Raw genomic sequence first — 14397 nt, 5'->3', positions numbered from 1 at the left:
TCCTTAGAAGGTAGTTGGGACGCTGACATTACGAAATACATAAAAAAGTTTCTATTTAGAGTCTATACAGCTGTCTTCAAGGATGAAATAGACCGGTCAGATTGACCCTCAAACATCCTAATCGTAACAGAAATTTTGCATGAACAGTAAATTCGACAACACGTCAGAGTGCAAGCATGTTCAGGACCCTGAGAAGACACAGTTTGAAGAAAAACATAAGTTTTCCAGTATTTACTAACATCTCTGAAATCAATCCAGAGCAAAATATAAGATTCAGAAGATTTATTTATTGTCCTCCAGAGTGAGAAGAAAAAAAAGTTTCCTGATGCCTTGCATTTATGCAAATTGCCCATTGCTTCTTGCATTGACAAGATTAAAATGATTTGACATGGGAAAATGAGAGACAAGAGATAAGACTGCTTTCTGTCAGTAGCGAATACATGTATCACATAGCGGTCCATGCAAAAAAGAAAAAAAACAATGTCCAGACAAAGCCTTCCAGCTTATCACAGATCTATTCCCTATTTTATGTTATGCTAGTTAATGTTTTGGACATTTTGGTAAATTATTAGCATTTTGCGTTTGTCTCTGTATTGTCTTTAAATAGTTTTCTCTCGGTGGAGTCGGGGCGCTTCAGGAAGTGCTGGTGCCCATTATCAACCAGTCCTCCTGCCAGTCAATGTATCAGATATTGTCATCTGATTTAGTACCAGTCAACATCTTATCAGACATGATCTGTGCTGGATACATGGAGGGAGGCAAGGATTCCTGTCAGGTATGTGAGACTATCACACTGCCATTGTACTGACTATATCTACCATGTAAATAACATGATTTGTCTCTCACAGGGGGACTCTGGAGGCCCTCTGGTCTGTCCTGGTGGCAATGGGACTTGGATTCAAGCTGGAGTTGTAAGTTTTGGACTTGGCTGTGCTCAGAAGAACCGGCCAGGAATCTATTCCAGAGTCTCCAGCTTCGCGAGCCTCATCCGCAGCACAGTTCCAGAAGCTCACTTTCTCGGTCACGCTCAGAGGAGTCAAAGTCAAACGCTTCTGGTTCTTGGCCTCTCTTGTGCATTAGTACTTTTGAGGAGATAGTATATTAGTTAAGTATATATACAATGTACATGTGAAACACAGAGTCAAGTTTTGAAACACCACAGGTTTCATTTGTGTGGCATTGATTTGCCATGTTTTACATGCTTTTGTGGGGCACAAGATGTACCCAATGCTGAGCTTCATGGGTATTGAAAATTGTTTTTTTAACAATAATGTAATATGTGACATGTTTTATGATAGAGAGATCTGGCTAAGCACAGATCTAGTTGTTATATACTGTTGTTACTGTGAATTATATTTCTTTTATTCAGTTTTAGTAATGTCACCAAGACATCAGAACACTGTAAAATGCCAATATTCAACAGGATAAATACAATATCATTTTCTATTTCTTGTACTGATAATTTGTACTGAAAAATCTAAATGATTTGATTGCATAAGTCATATTATTGCACACTACACCTTTGTGTGTTCCGCTGTTTTCGTTCATTCATTTAGTAACAGTATTGTAACTTCTTAAATAATTATAGGATGTATATTAAATTAGAATGCCACCTGTGTTTTCCCTTTTGCTGTCTTTTTATTTATTGATGTTTATTATCTTTAGGAAGCACAGTTATAGCCATTGCAAAAGCCTTTGAGGGTTTTTTTTTTTTTTTTAATGCATCATACCTTTTGGGACTCACATATACCTAAAGATTTAACCCTGTATGGTACAGAGTTGCATTATGGCAATACTTAATTTCTATTTCTTTTCTTTTTATTCTGAAAAAATATATATGGGAGATATATATATATATATATATATATATATATATATATATATATAATACAATATGTTAATGAAAAGGGATTGCCTTAGACTACCTTTAAGGCCATCCCTTTTCATTAACATATTGTATTATATATATCTCCCATAGATGTGCTGTTTTTAAGTCAAATGACATTTGAATGTTCCTTCAAAACACTTTTCTCACTGTCAGCTGAACATTTGTTGAAGTGCTCCAGAAATTGCTCTGTTAACCGTTTTTCTGATCATCTCATCTCAAGGGCCATTTTTGTATTTATGGCACCATGTTTGGTTAGTTATTTTTTATTCACAAATCAACATGGTTTAACATAGTTTAACTGTAATGATTATTTATTTATTTGAAGTGTTTATTGAAGTATAGTTGTATTTATGTATGAATAAGAAAATTATTTATTATTTTCAGAAAATGAAAACAGCAGTATTTCACGGAAAGGGCAATAGGAAGAGTGTATAGTTGGCTCTTCCGTGTAATGACAATGTGTAATTGCACGTGTTTACTGTATAATGGTAACTTTAGTGTCAATATTGTGTAAAAATCCAGATCTGAACGGATGATAGTGTGACATCATCCCCGGTGCCGCCTGCAGGCTCACGCCGACACAACCGCGTCCGTCTCCGTGCAGCTGCGCAGTTAATATCGGTAACCGAAGGTGACTGACTGTGCAGCAATTTTCAAACTGGTCTTCTGCAGAAGCATCTTAAAAGATTTCAAACGCGATTATGGCGTCAAATGGTAAGAAGATCTGTTCAGTGCAATATGATTTCGCGTTTTATTAAAGTGTATAGACTGCGTAAACACAGAAAACTGATGCAAAACGCTACTCGCAGTTTTCCGCAAATAGGTCACTTGGCATGGGTCACTCGCTCTTGGTGAGGACATTTAGTGATGTACTTGTTACAGAAGCCACAGACGTATTTAAAGCAATTATGGTTTAATTTATGAAAGATAAAAACGAAGAACATGTCGGCACCCGCCATTTTGTTTGCAGCTCTTTGCTGGCTTGTTCTAGTCCTACTGACCTATATTTGCACCGAACCCACTCTATAAACAATTTAAATTCCGTTTCAATAAATTTAGAGTGTTAAATATGATTAACGTTAATTAGCTCTATCTGGTGTTCTCGACACCCCACATACACTCGACGCGACAAAACTGGAACGCTTCCATTACCATTAGTGCGTTATTTGAGAGATACGGTTATTTGGGAGCTTGTTTACTTGTATGAAGAGGATAGTTCATTGGTACCTTTGACTTCTGTTGGATGGACCAAAACAAACAGCCAAAACAGAAGACAGCCCATACAGGTTTAGAATGACATGGAGGAATAAATAATGACATATCGTTTTGTTGGAAACTATACTCTCTACTTTATCTTCCTAAGGCCGACTTAGACTGATTTCTGATCTCCCAAATACTTGTAAATGACCAAAATAGCCACCATCTAACGTTGTCTTTTCCCTTTAGATTATGCCCAAACCTCAGGCCATGGGTAAGTTTACTGCATCCTTCCCAAAGTGGTGTCATAATATTTAACGATTGCTCACATTCATGATTAAAACAAGAAATTTATGTTGCTGTGCCCAGTTACGGTGGTTATGGAGGACAGTCCAACCAGAGTTATGGTCAACCCTCCGGCCAAACCTACAGCCAGCAGAGCTATGGCGGATACAACCAAAACCCAGAGAGCAGCTCTTCTCAGGGTGGATATAGTTCCAGCTATGGACAGTCCCAGTCAGGTAGTAGTCATTGATGCCTCCAATTTAACCAAACATATTGTGAATAGGCCATCTTTTGCTATCATATCTAAATCCTTGTGGTTTTATAGGAGGATATGGGTCTCAGCCCCCCTCTCAGGGCTATAATCAGTCCAGTCAGTCCTACAGCTCTGGAGGCTACAGTACCAGCAGCCAGCCTCCTCCAGCTCAAAGTGCAGGCTACAACCAGCAGTCCTCTTATTCGGGCTATAACCAGCATCAGTCTGCTCCTCCATCTGCCTCTAGGTCAGATTTCAGCTGGATGTCAGTGTGTCTATAGCTAGTTTTGTTAAAGATAATACTAGTGCTCAGTGTTGTTGTTTTTTAGTGAACAGAATGTGATGATATTGAGTGGAATATGTTTAACCCATTTTGTGTTTCAACAGCTATGGCAGCAGCTCGCAGTCATCTGGCTACGGTCAGCAGCAGCAGGAGGGTGGGGGTGGATATGGTGCCAGTGGGGGTCAGTCTGGAGGATACGGGGGCAGTGGAGGACCAAGTGGTGGATACGGGGGTAGTGGGGGGCAGCAGCAGTCCTCTCAGCATGGAGGAGGGCCTTACAACCAATCTCCCAACTACAGCTCTCCTCCACCTCAAAACTATGGGACACAAACTCAGTACGGACAGGGAGGTGAGCTTGAGAGACATATAGAATTGGGTGGTAATAGGAACTAGTACAGTTTGTAGTTCAAAACCTAAAAATAGAATTGGCTTTTTACAACAAGCAACTCAACTTGGCTTAAATATTTGCTTCGTTTATTTATGTTGTAGTACTAAACAAGTAATTCTAAGCACAACCCGTATTGACTATTAAATGAAAGAAGAAAAAATATAAATTTCCAAAGAAATATTACAATTCTGCATCTTGTTACAAAATGAGTACTATAATAAGCTCAAAATATCAACCATGTTTAATATCTTCTGACTGGATGGAATCATGGACAAAAAAAAAACCACAAGAGTCTATGGCCATCATATGCTGCGTGGTTTTCTGTTAAATCTGTCAACTCAAATATGCAAACTATAATTCGGGGGGAAAAAATTTGGGCCAAAGTCGTGCAGTGTCTTCCAGCATTTATACCACAACAAATGTAATCTAAAAGTAAAAGTATATCATCAATATAGATCAATTAGAAAAAACTATATGGTGTCAACAAGTCCTACATATCTACTTCTTTCGAAGTACTAATGCAGTGTCAGGCTGGAATGTGTAAGGCAGACATGATGTATTTCAATCTCAATGTGTTGGATTTCTGTTGTAGGCTACGGCCAGGATTCCCCACCAATGAGTGGAGGAGGAGGCGGCTATGGTGGCCAGGAGGGTGGATATAGCCAGGATGGTCGAGGTGGACGTGGTCGCGGAGGTGGAGGTGGCTTTGGAGGTCGAGGAGCGGGTGGGTTTGACAGAGGTGGCCGTGGAGGACCCCGTGGCAGAGGAGGAATGGGGTAAGCAAATATTCACCTCACGCACTTTCCCTGTCACCTTCACTGCATAAAGTCCACCTGTATGCATCCGCGTTTCATTTAGGAAAAAACAACAGGTAAAAGGTTAAAATAGAGCCAAAGGTGTTGCACCTTATCAACTGGCTGGGCTGATAGTAAATGGTGGCCTAGACTTCAATTAACTACAGTTAAAGTGTCTTGAAATGTGGTGTAAAGTCACGGTCTACACAAAACATTAACATGGAGTAAAACTTGATGCAGAAAATGCATCCAATTATGAGCCAGAATGGTCTGGTTTATGATTTATTGGTGATGCTCACATTCATGTATTTACCTTAAATGATACATGATGTTAAGCTGGTACCGGTGTGCTGAATATTTCATGTCTTCACCCTTCACTAGATGGAACCAGCCAAAGGTTCACATAAAATTATACAAAAACCAATCGAAAGTTGCAATAAATGACCAGGTCTTTATAAATGAATTATGGGTTTGGACGTGACCTTTCCTATGACAACAAGATGATCATTTTACTACTTGTCTGTGGGAGTGCATCACATCACTTTTGCCTTCACACGTCCACATTGCTCATTGAGACCGAAAGTTTAATACTGTTATAATTGATGATATTTTTTTAGGTTTTATTAACCTTTTGTTTACATGTAGTGTTAAAGTATAGTACATTGTTTTCATTATGATTTCTCATCAGTTATGCTTTTACTGTTTTAGTTTTCAAGTACTTATAAGTAAGGACTACTGAATGGTATTTAAGTTTAATCCTATGTTAATAGGATGCATATTATGTTCTGATACCATTTCAAAAAGTTAACATGCAGAGTATTGTGAACGACTGTATTGATTTGGCCTTTTTTTTTTCTTTTTTAATCCGCATTGAAGTGTTTGAGTTATTGGTGTAAATTGATTCGGTATGATGTTTTAATGGGAAAAACCTCTTTCTATCACTACTTGAAAGTGAGGACATGAGTGTTAGAGTGCTAAAATGGTTGCTTGTTTCTGCTTCTGCTGCATTTTTTCCCCCAGATACCAAAACCAAAGTATTGGCACATGCATAGTATCAAGAACATACAGTCTTTCACAAACATCCCAAAATTGTATTAAAGTGCCCCGTTATGGATTTTTTAAAAAATGATCTTTCATGCAGTGTGTAACACAGTTGTAAGTGAATGAAAACATGCTGCAAAGTTTTCAATCTGAAAGTGCACCATGTATAATGTTATTGTCTCTCAAGAAAGAGACACCTCTGAATCATTGAAACGAGTCATTTTTAAAAACGAATCCCAAACCACTTCATGTTGACATCAACGCACACTTGTTGCTTGTGCAAACTAGGGAAAACTTTATTTTGGCTTTGGTCTGAAAGAAAATGCTAGTTAATTCTTTGCCACTGGGTGCTGCTTTTGGAGCGGTAAAAATAGCTGTTTCCCCAAAGCACACATGCTTTTGTTGTCCACAAAGCAGCACTGCGCTCAGAAACACTGCTTTATCAGGCATTACAGGCAAAATGAAATTAAAATGAGATCAATCACCGCAGATTAGCCTCACGCAAAGGAGGGGTTTGTAAAAATGAATCGTTGAGCAAATAGTTTGGGAGACATTGAGCAAATGAGGTAAAAATGAATGCATATTTTAAGAAAATGAAACTGTTTTTTGACCTTGCATGCATGTCAACCTGATGTTGGGGACACCCAAAACCAAAATATGAATCTTTCATAACCCATAATAGGGGCACTTTAATGGGAAGGTTAAATTAAGATAACTGTTTGAAGCAGCAGATGGCTGTGATCTCACATTCTGGTCCACACCTTAAGGTGCTGTCATGTAAAAACACTTGTTCTCTAAATCTTCTCCATCCTCTCCTACAGGATCATTGTGTATTGCAATGCTTTAATGAATCTTTAAATCTCCTCCTAGGCTGTTTTCTACAAGGTTCAGCGGTTTTAGGCTTATCCTTTTGAAGAGGATAAAACAGAAACACAGGCTCTAGAAAGCTGGGAACTGGGAAAGATTAGCTTCAAGAATAAATTAGGCATGTGTGACTATCAATCAAAGAATTAAAAAGACTTATGGGCAAAAAAAAAAAAAAAGAAAACAAAAAGGTTTTGCATTAGGGAATGTTTAAAGATCCTTTCAAATCTTCAAAGGATCCTAAAACAGTATGGAACAGTTGGTTTAATCCAAAAGGGGGGAGAGTGGTCACATCAGTCATGTCTCTATTAATTTAAATGCAAAACTGAATGCAGTGTGTGCAGTTTCTGTCCAAAGTAACAGAACATGGATATTTTGGGGTGAAGGTCCTGGGTTAAAGAAATGATAATAGAAAATAATTAATTTGGTGAAACAAAATGATTGAGTTCACAGATGCACTGCAAACCTGTACGGTAAATAAAAATTATGGTAATTATTTTGAGCAAAATGGTTATGATATAGGGCCCCCACATGTTTTTGGGAAGGATATATCAAAAGGGTTTCCCAGAAGCCCTAATGGGTTATGGGGAAAGGTGAACCTAGTGAGAGGGGACAGCAGGATGGGGGGCAATGGGGATCTGGTAGAAAAGATGATGGAGATGGGTGGGGCCTTTCCAGCCTCAACAGTGAAATGGGGCACAACCCTCATCAACCTTCAATTCGTCTCGCTTCTCTCTCCTTCTCCGTCAGAATGGGTGATCGTGGAGGATTCAATAAGTTTGGTGGTAAGTGACAAACTCTTTAAACAAGGAAATTAAGGGGTTTAAAGAGATCCTGGTCAAAGGGGTGGAGTGGGCGTCTGGTTGTGTCACAGACAAACTTGCATTAAAGACTACACTGAAGTGAAAGTGGTAACCTCTTGGTGTGTGTGGTAAACAACTACGCTTTAATAGATTTAGCAAGAGCATGCTCATTATTGATGGTTAAGAAAGAAATGCAAGCTCATTTGAAAACCTTCACAGAAAGAAAAAAAAAATCTTTAATTCGGTAATTTACTTCCCCTCATGTTGTTTAAAGCTGCGGTAGGTAACTTTTGATGCTCTAGCGGTTAATAAACAGAACTGTTTGCGTCTTGCGGAAGAACATCATAGCCGGACCTACTTCTCTCTGTTTATGTCTATGATGAATCACAAAGGTCTTGGTTTACTCCGCCGCGGTATCCCCGAAGCAATCTAAAATAGTCTGAACATAAACACTTATTATAGGTGCACCCTAGTGATTCAGGACAAGCTAAAGACACTGTTTGGAAAATGGATTCATGGTGTACTCGCTTATTATATACATTTTTCTACATTTTGAACACAAACAAAGTTACGGACCGCAGCTCTGATTGGTTGTTTTTTACCGGGAGCGCATGACTTTCTGCAAATGGCAATAGGACCACTGGGAGGAGCCAGAGGAGCTTGATTTTTTTCACAGATTATCTGTCTCATATTCTACTGTCAGGACATAATGACAGGTTTAACAAAAGGTTTTTACAAAAGTTACCTACTGCAGCTTTAAGTGTAAACAACATTTTCTTCTGTTGAACATAACCTTTAATTTAATTTTTGGGGTGAATTATTGCTATTATTTCAACATTCTTTCTCTTGTTAATGTTTCTACACACTTCAAAAACATCCTCAATATAAAGAACAAATATAAGGAATATTTAGGAGTAGGAGTCTATTGAATCAGAAGCTTTTGAGCTGACTCAGAAACATGGAACAAAATGGTTACTACGTGATCGTTTTGGTCACTCCAAGTGTATTGTTGTGGTTTATTATGTACTTTTATCAAAAAGAACCATTCTGTAGCTGATGTGCAAAAATAGTCCGTTGTGTTGCAAAAAATACCTTTTTTTCTTTTTCCAATGCTTGCATCTACTGTGGCAGTATCGTTTTGTGGCGGTCGGACAGTAAAAGTGATACGCACATACCTTTATCAGCTTGACTGTTCTGACAATGCATGTAATGCCTCAACAATCATTCAAGTCAATTTGAATGAAAAACTTCAATACACTTTACTTATTTTACCGGGACCCTTTATTTTTTTTATAACCACACACAAATATAATATTGTTAGAATTTACCTTGAAGAATCCAAGTTTTTTTAAAAAATAGTTTTATTTTGAATCTTACTTTTTGTTGCACCCAACTTCTACTCTGAGCACTTTTGCTGTTTAAAAGGTGGATTCAGGTGGCCAACAACTGGATTCTAGAGGTAGTCCAAATCCATTGGTGTCAGTTGGTTTTAGTGTTGTACTTGTCTGATAAAGGTCCTGATGGAATAATTCAACAGGAACAAGTATATGATCTAAAACAACAGGAATGGAGACCTGGAGATAGAAGGGGTCCATATTGCAAAGCATGTTCACAATATATAACAATTTGAAACATGCGTAATATGTTCATAATTGCTTGAACATGACGGCATCGGCTGGAAACCAACATGCTGGTATTCTTCACATGGTTTCTAACTGGTAACTACGTCAAATGGCATCTAAAGGTATAACAAGGTGTTTAAACTTATCTGGCTAGCTCAAATACAATTTGATATGCAACCAGATCCAGTGAAAATTGTCATGGGTTTCGTATGGAAAGAATATTTGCTGGAGATGGTGGATTGTATGGGACACTTCAAGATGATTTCAAAACTTGCTACACTTTGGGGTAAAGGAACATCAGGCTGTCTAAAACAGTGAGTCATGGTCCTATTTCCTAATGCTGAAAGTACAACATATGGGTTTCAGGTTTTTTATTTATTTATTTATTTTTTTTTTATGATAACTTCAGATTAGACTGGTAAAATGTGTAAGGTGGTTCATCGTCGATCATCGTAATCTTAAAACGTCAGTGGTGTTGGTAACTATTCTAATGGTTTGCCAAATTACTTACAGTTGTGAAAAATGGTTGCTTAACCTGGGAAAATCCAATATCTAGATGTGCTCAGAGAGCAAAAGCAGTGACACAGCCCAGTGTCTGACTGTTTGGAAATCTGCTTTTGCGGGATGGAGGATGAGAACCTTATCATATGGCCAATAAATGTACGGTCATTGACGTAATGTGTCCAAATATCACGTATTACTGTGATGTGCAGAGCTGATGATGGAGTTACTCCTCAATAAAAAGGTGAATGATACTGGTTTCAAAGTGGTATCCAGTGGTATTTTAAGGTGGAATATTAAAAGTTGTCTTCATTGGCTGTGCATGTTTAAAAGTTGACCAAATACCTACAGCTAATAAAGATGACCAGAAACCAACAACAACAAAAGACCCAATCGCTGCTCTTTGCTTAGCTGACAGTAAAAGGATGGTTGCAGGGGTTTGAACTAGACGGTTATTGCATGGTTTCCGTTTTGCAATGAGGGATAAAAAGTCACTACATGGAGTTGTCTGAGATGTATTTCGGATTGCCTATGAGTATAAATCAAGCTACAACTATTGGTATGGGAGGAAAGAATCTCCTACTTGAGACCTTGGGCTTCTTCAAATGTTGGCCAGTTTTTATCAGTTTTGAAAATGTGTGGTGTTGGTTGGTGCTTGTGTGGTGTTCCTCTCTCAAATATCCAGCTACAGATGTGCATCAGGCTCTGTTTTCTATATCTGGAGTATACATTATATATAACTGATTATGGTACAGAAGTATATGACCGGCAAAATGATTAAGAATGAGTAATGTAAGTGTGTGTAGTTTGTGTATTTGTGTACATATGTAATATTAATGACCGTTCCTTTCACTTCAAAGGGCCCAGGGATCATGGAGCTGGTGGGCCCAATAGTAAGTAATCATGTGTATGTATTACTTGCATTATTAGACCATTTTCCAGTCTAATTATAAATTATAATTTTTTAATACAGTGCAGGAGCAGGATAACTCTGACAACAACACCATCTTTGTACAAGGTCTTGGAGACGACTACACCGTGGAGTCCGTAGCAGATTTCTTCAAACAGATCGGCATCATCAAGGTGAAAAAGAGAGAGAAAACCGCCACTGTGCAGCAAACTATCTTTGCATAGTTCTCCTCGTGTTAATATGAGTTTGTGTTCTCACACAGGTCAATAAGAAAACCGGATTACCCATGATAAATCTGTACACAGACCGAGAGACAGGGAAGCTTAAAGGGGAGGCCACGGTTTCCTTTGATGACCCTCCTTCTGCTAAAGCAGCCATTGATTGGTTTGATGGTATGTTGCTCAGAGTCGATCATAATAGTGCCTAAAACAAGTGTTTATTTTCATTTGTTTCATTTTTCCCGGACATCTAAGTCGCATCTTTCCTCCTCAGGTAAGGATTTTAGTGGAAATCCTATCAAGGTGTCCTTCGCTACCCGCAGAGCTGAATTTGGACGCGGCGGCGGCGGCAGCATGAGAGGGGGTCGTGGTCGAGGAGGTAAGATTATAGCTCGCTGTGGTGTTTTAAATAATCTCCTTTTTTCTTTAGTCTTTTTGTTTTCCTGACATGGTGGTCTTCTCTTCTCACAGGGCCGATGGGCCGTGGGGGATTCGGAGGGGGAAGAGATGCTGGTGGTTTTCCAGGCAACAATGGTGGTGGCGGCAGCGGTGGCCAGCAAAGAGCAGGAGACTGGAAATGTTCAAACCCGTAAGTGTTGGTTTGTAAACGCTCACCAAATTGTGAAGCGTTTACGGTTAAACAATACAAATTATATACAGTGCACTCACGTAACGTATTAAATACTAGGGGTGGTTAATCTGTCTGATTTCCCGATTCGATTCGATTACGATTATTGAGGTCCCGATTCGATTACAGTCGATTTTCGATTATTAACGATTCTCGATTAACGATTATTGATTTTCCATTTCACAACAGTAAGTAGTAAACAAACTGTGTAAATCATTACTAATAAATGGTAGAAACAAACCGAATGCATGTAGCGGTTGGGATTTTCAGTTTACTACATGCAGCAGGCACTCTGATTCCATGTATGGGGCACATATATATTATTCATATGACACACAAACACAAGTAGACAAGACCTTTTTAGTTCAAAATCTATGCCCCGTGTCACATCGCCTCTGCTTCTGCTATGAGCATCGCGGCCAGATCTGCCTCGCGCACGTGCCGAGTGTGCACAGCTCGAACTACTGTCAGGGTCATTGCGACTCCCCACCTTGCCTCCTAACTGTCCTATGAATACTTCGACCTCGTCTAACATACCCAGAGGCATTAGACAAAGTCTCCACTACAATACTGTCACCGTGATTGCGGAGAGGTGCGGTCAGAAGACAAATATACAGGTCTAGCGCGGAAAAAATCTCCCGCTTGGTCCCCGCAACACTAACACGCCTGCTAATTTCGCAATGAACACTCCGACCCTTGCAAACATTGTTCACACCTCTGACATTTGGCAAAGGACCATTTACATTGGGCAAAGGATTCACCGTTTGTGCTTGGTGTACTTTCACTTTCAATATCACTCTTCTCACTCATCTTCTGGATACAGATATTCCCCTTCAGAATCAGTGTCCGCGAATAGAAGTCCCAACACTTCATTGCGGGTTTATTGAAGCTTTATTGATGCCATTAGATAATAATAAAAATAATAATGATAATAATAATAATCTAATGCCAATACTCGCTGACGTTGACAACATGGTCAGATAAAATGGCTCACTCTCACACTTGCTCCGCTTTTTTTTCGCACTGATTCAATGCGCTCTCGAATATTTTGTTATGGAGCATTACGTTATTTTGAGTCAGAGATTAAGTATTACATGTCTGCTATCTGGTGCAGGGGAGGTCGCGAGAAATTTGACACCCTATTTGACAAAATCGGCCGGTTTTATTCAGTGCCGCATCTTGTCGAGTAAACTCGACCATGGCGCCAAGAGGGTTAGAGCTCCTGCCATGAAAACCAAAATAAATCCACACGCTTGCTTTGAGCCCAGATGGAGCTGGGTGGTTCGGCTGGTTGCTCGCTCCTGGTTTTTCCATTTTACACACCTGTTCTGGCTGCTTGCTAACTGGAACTGGGCGCGTTCGTGACGTTCAACTCCCGGTATAATTTTTTTTACAAAATAAAATAATGCAAAAAAATAAAAATAAAAAATAATCGATTTTTGAAAATGTAATAATCGATTCATACTCGTCCATAACATACTCGCGATTAATCAATAATCGATTTTTTTCACCACCCCTATTAAATACTACATCAAACCTCAACTGGTGGCTTTTACGTTAACATTATTGTAATGTTGCTTATCTCTCGTGTGGGCAGAACTTGTGGTAATATGAACTTCTCGTGGCGAAATGAGTGTAATCAGTGCAAAGCTCCCAAACCGGAGGGAAGTGGAGGAGGAATGCCACCGATGGGAGGTAAAGAGAAACATTTCTGCTGAGGAAAACAAGATGCTGCAGTCGGGTGTGACCGAGTGAACTCCTGTGTCTGTCTTTGTAGGTGGTTTTGGTGGAGACCGGGGCAGAGGCGGTTTCGATCGAGGTGGTTTCCGTGGCCGTGGTGGCGATCGAGGGGGCTTCAGAGGAGGGAGGGGAGGTGACCGCGGAGGATTTGGATCTGGCAAGATGGACTCAAGGTGAAATTACTGATGATTTACACTCTTGCACATGTTAAAATTTTATTTCGCAGAAAACAGATTTTCAATATACGGTGTTCATCAGTGAAAAATTTATTTAATTGCATGTGTTGTGTGTTTTCAGGGGTGAACACCGACACGACCGCAGAGACCGGCCTTACTAATGGGAGCAATTCTCTTTTGACTTTAATTCGATGTGGGACCAGTATTCACTCCACTTCAACATGTATTACCTTGTTGCTCATGTTTTGTGTTGTATGTTGACAAAAAAGTGTTTTTGTTTTAGTTCCGGTAATATGATTTTTTTTTTTTTGTGTTCTCTCTATTCTGATATTCTTGATCAGTAATTTTGTTTTTTCTCTCTGAATTCGCTGGTGTTTAAATCACAGTTGTAATATTTGTGCAGTTTATTAAATGTACTTCCTTTGAATTTTTTTGAAAACCGTTGTTTAAAATTCTAAACTTGTAATGTAACATTACTTTATTTCAACATCTTTTTATCCTATCTAAATGCTTTATCTATGGCATTTAGAAGAAAAACAAACAAATGTTTTTTTCTCTAAATTAATATTTTGTTTAAATTCAGGTTTATTATAGTCAAGTAAAACAAACATTTATTACTTTTCATTTACCGAGAGTCATTTAATAATAAATTCACTTCATTTCCGGTGTTAGCCAAGTTTCAATTTAATTTTCATTTAGTTTAAAATAGAATTGAATAAAACCTAAATTCCTAAAAAAAAAGACAACAAAATAAAAAAGAAATATAAAAACAGAAACAGTCAAAATATCAATAAAACTGATAATAT

At 38.7% G+C, this 14397-nt stretch overlaps 2 protein-coding genes across 2 annotated transcripts in view; both read left to right on the top strand.

Moving 5' to 3' along the window:
• The window catches only part of LOC113047392 (serine protease 30-like), a 2517-nt gene extending 911 nt beyond the window's left edge, over positions 1-1606 (top strand). The window contains exons 2-3 of the mRNA XM_026208744.1: positions 608-775; positions 849-1606. Of these exons, the coding sequence (XP_026064529.1) occupies positions 608-775; positions 849-1097 (417 nt within the window). The 3' untranslated portion in view covers positions 1098-1606. The remainder of the gene's footprint in view (positions 1-607; positions 776-848) is intronic.
• An 824-nt stretch (positions 1607-2430) lies between these two features.
• Positions 2431-14018, top strand: LOC113047181 (RNA-binding protein FUS-like). Its single transcript, XM_026208479.1, has 15 exons — positions 2431-2602; positions 3335-3359; positions 3455-3606; positions 3696-3870; positions 4011-4255; positions 4887-5070; positions 7744-7778; positions 10780-10812; positions 10893-11002; positions 11092-11221; positions 11322-11426; positions 11519-11636; positions 13273-13370; positions 13453-13588; positions 13713-14018. The coding sequence occupies exons 1-15, from the start codon at positions 2590-2592 to the stop codon at positions 13750-13752; spliced, it is 1599 nt and encodes a 532-aa protein (XP_026064264.1). The 5' UTR covers positions 2431-2589; the 3' UTR covers positions 13753-14018.
• Positions 14019-14397: the final 379 nt, after the last annotated feature.

Source organism: Carassius auratus, chromosome 28, assembly GCF_003368295.1.
Source record: "Carassius auratus strain Wakin chromosome 28, ASM336829v1, whole genome shotgun sequence".
NCBI classification, from domain to species: domain Eukaryota; kingdom Metazoa; phylum Chordata; class Actinopteri; order Cypriniformes; family Cyprinidae; genus Carassius; species Carassius auratus.
Note: the sequence above shows the minus strand (reverse complement) of the source record. Positions and strands in the feature narration are given on the sequence as shown.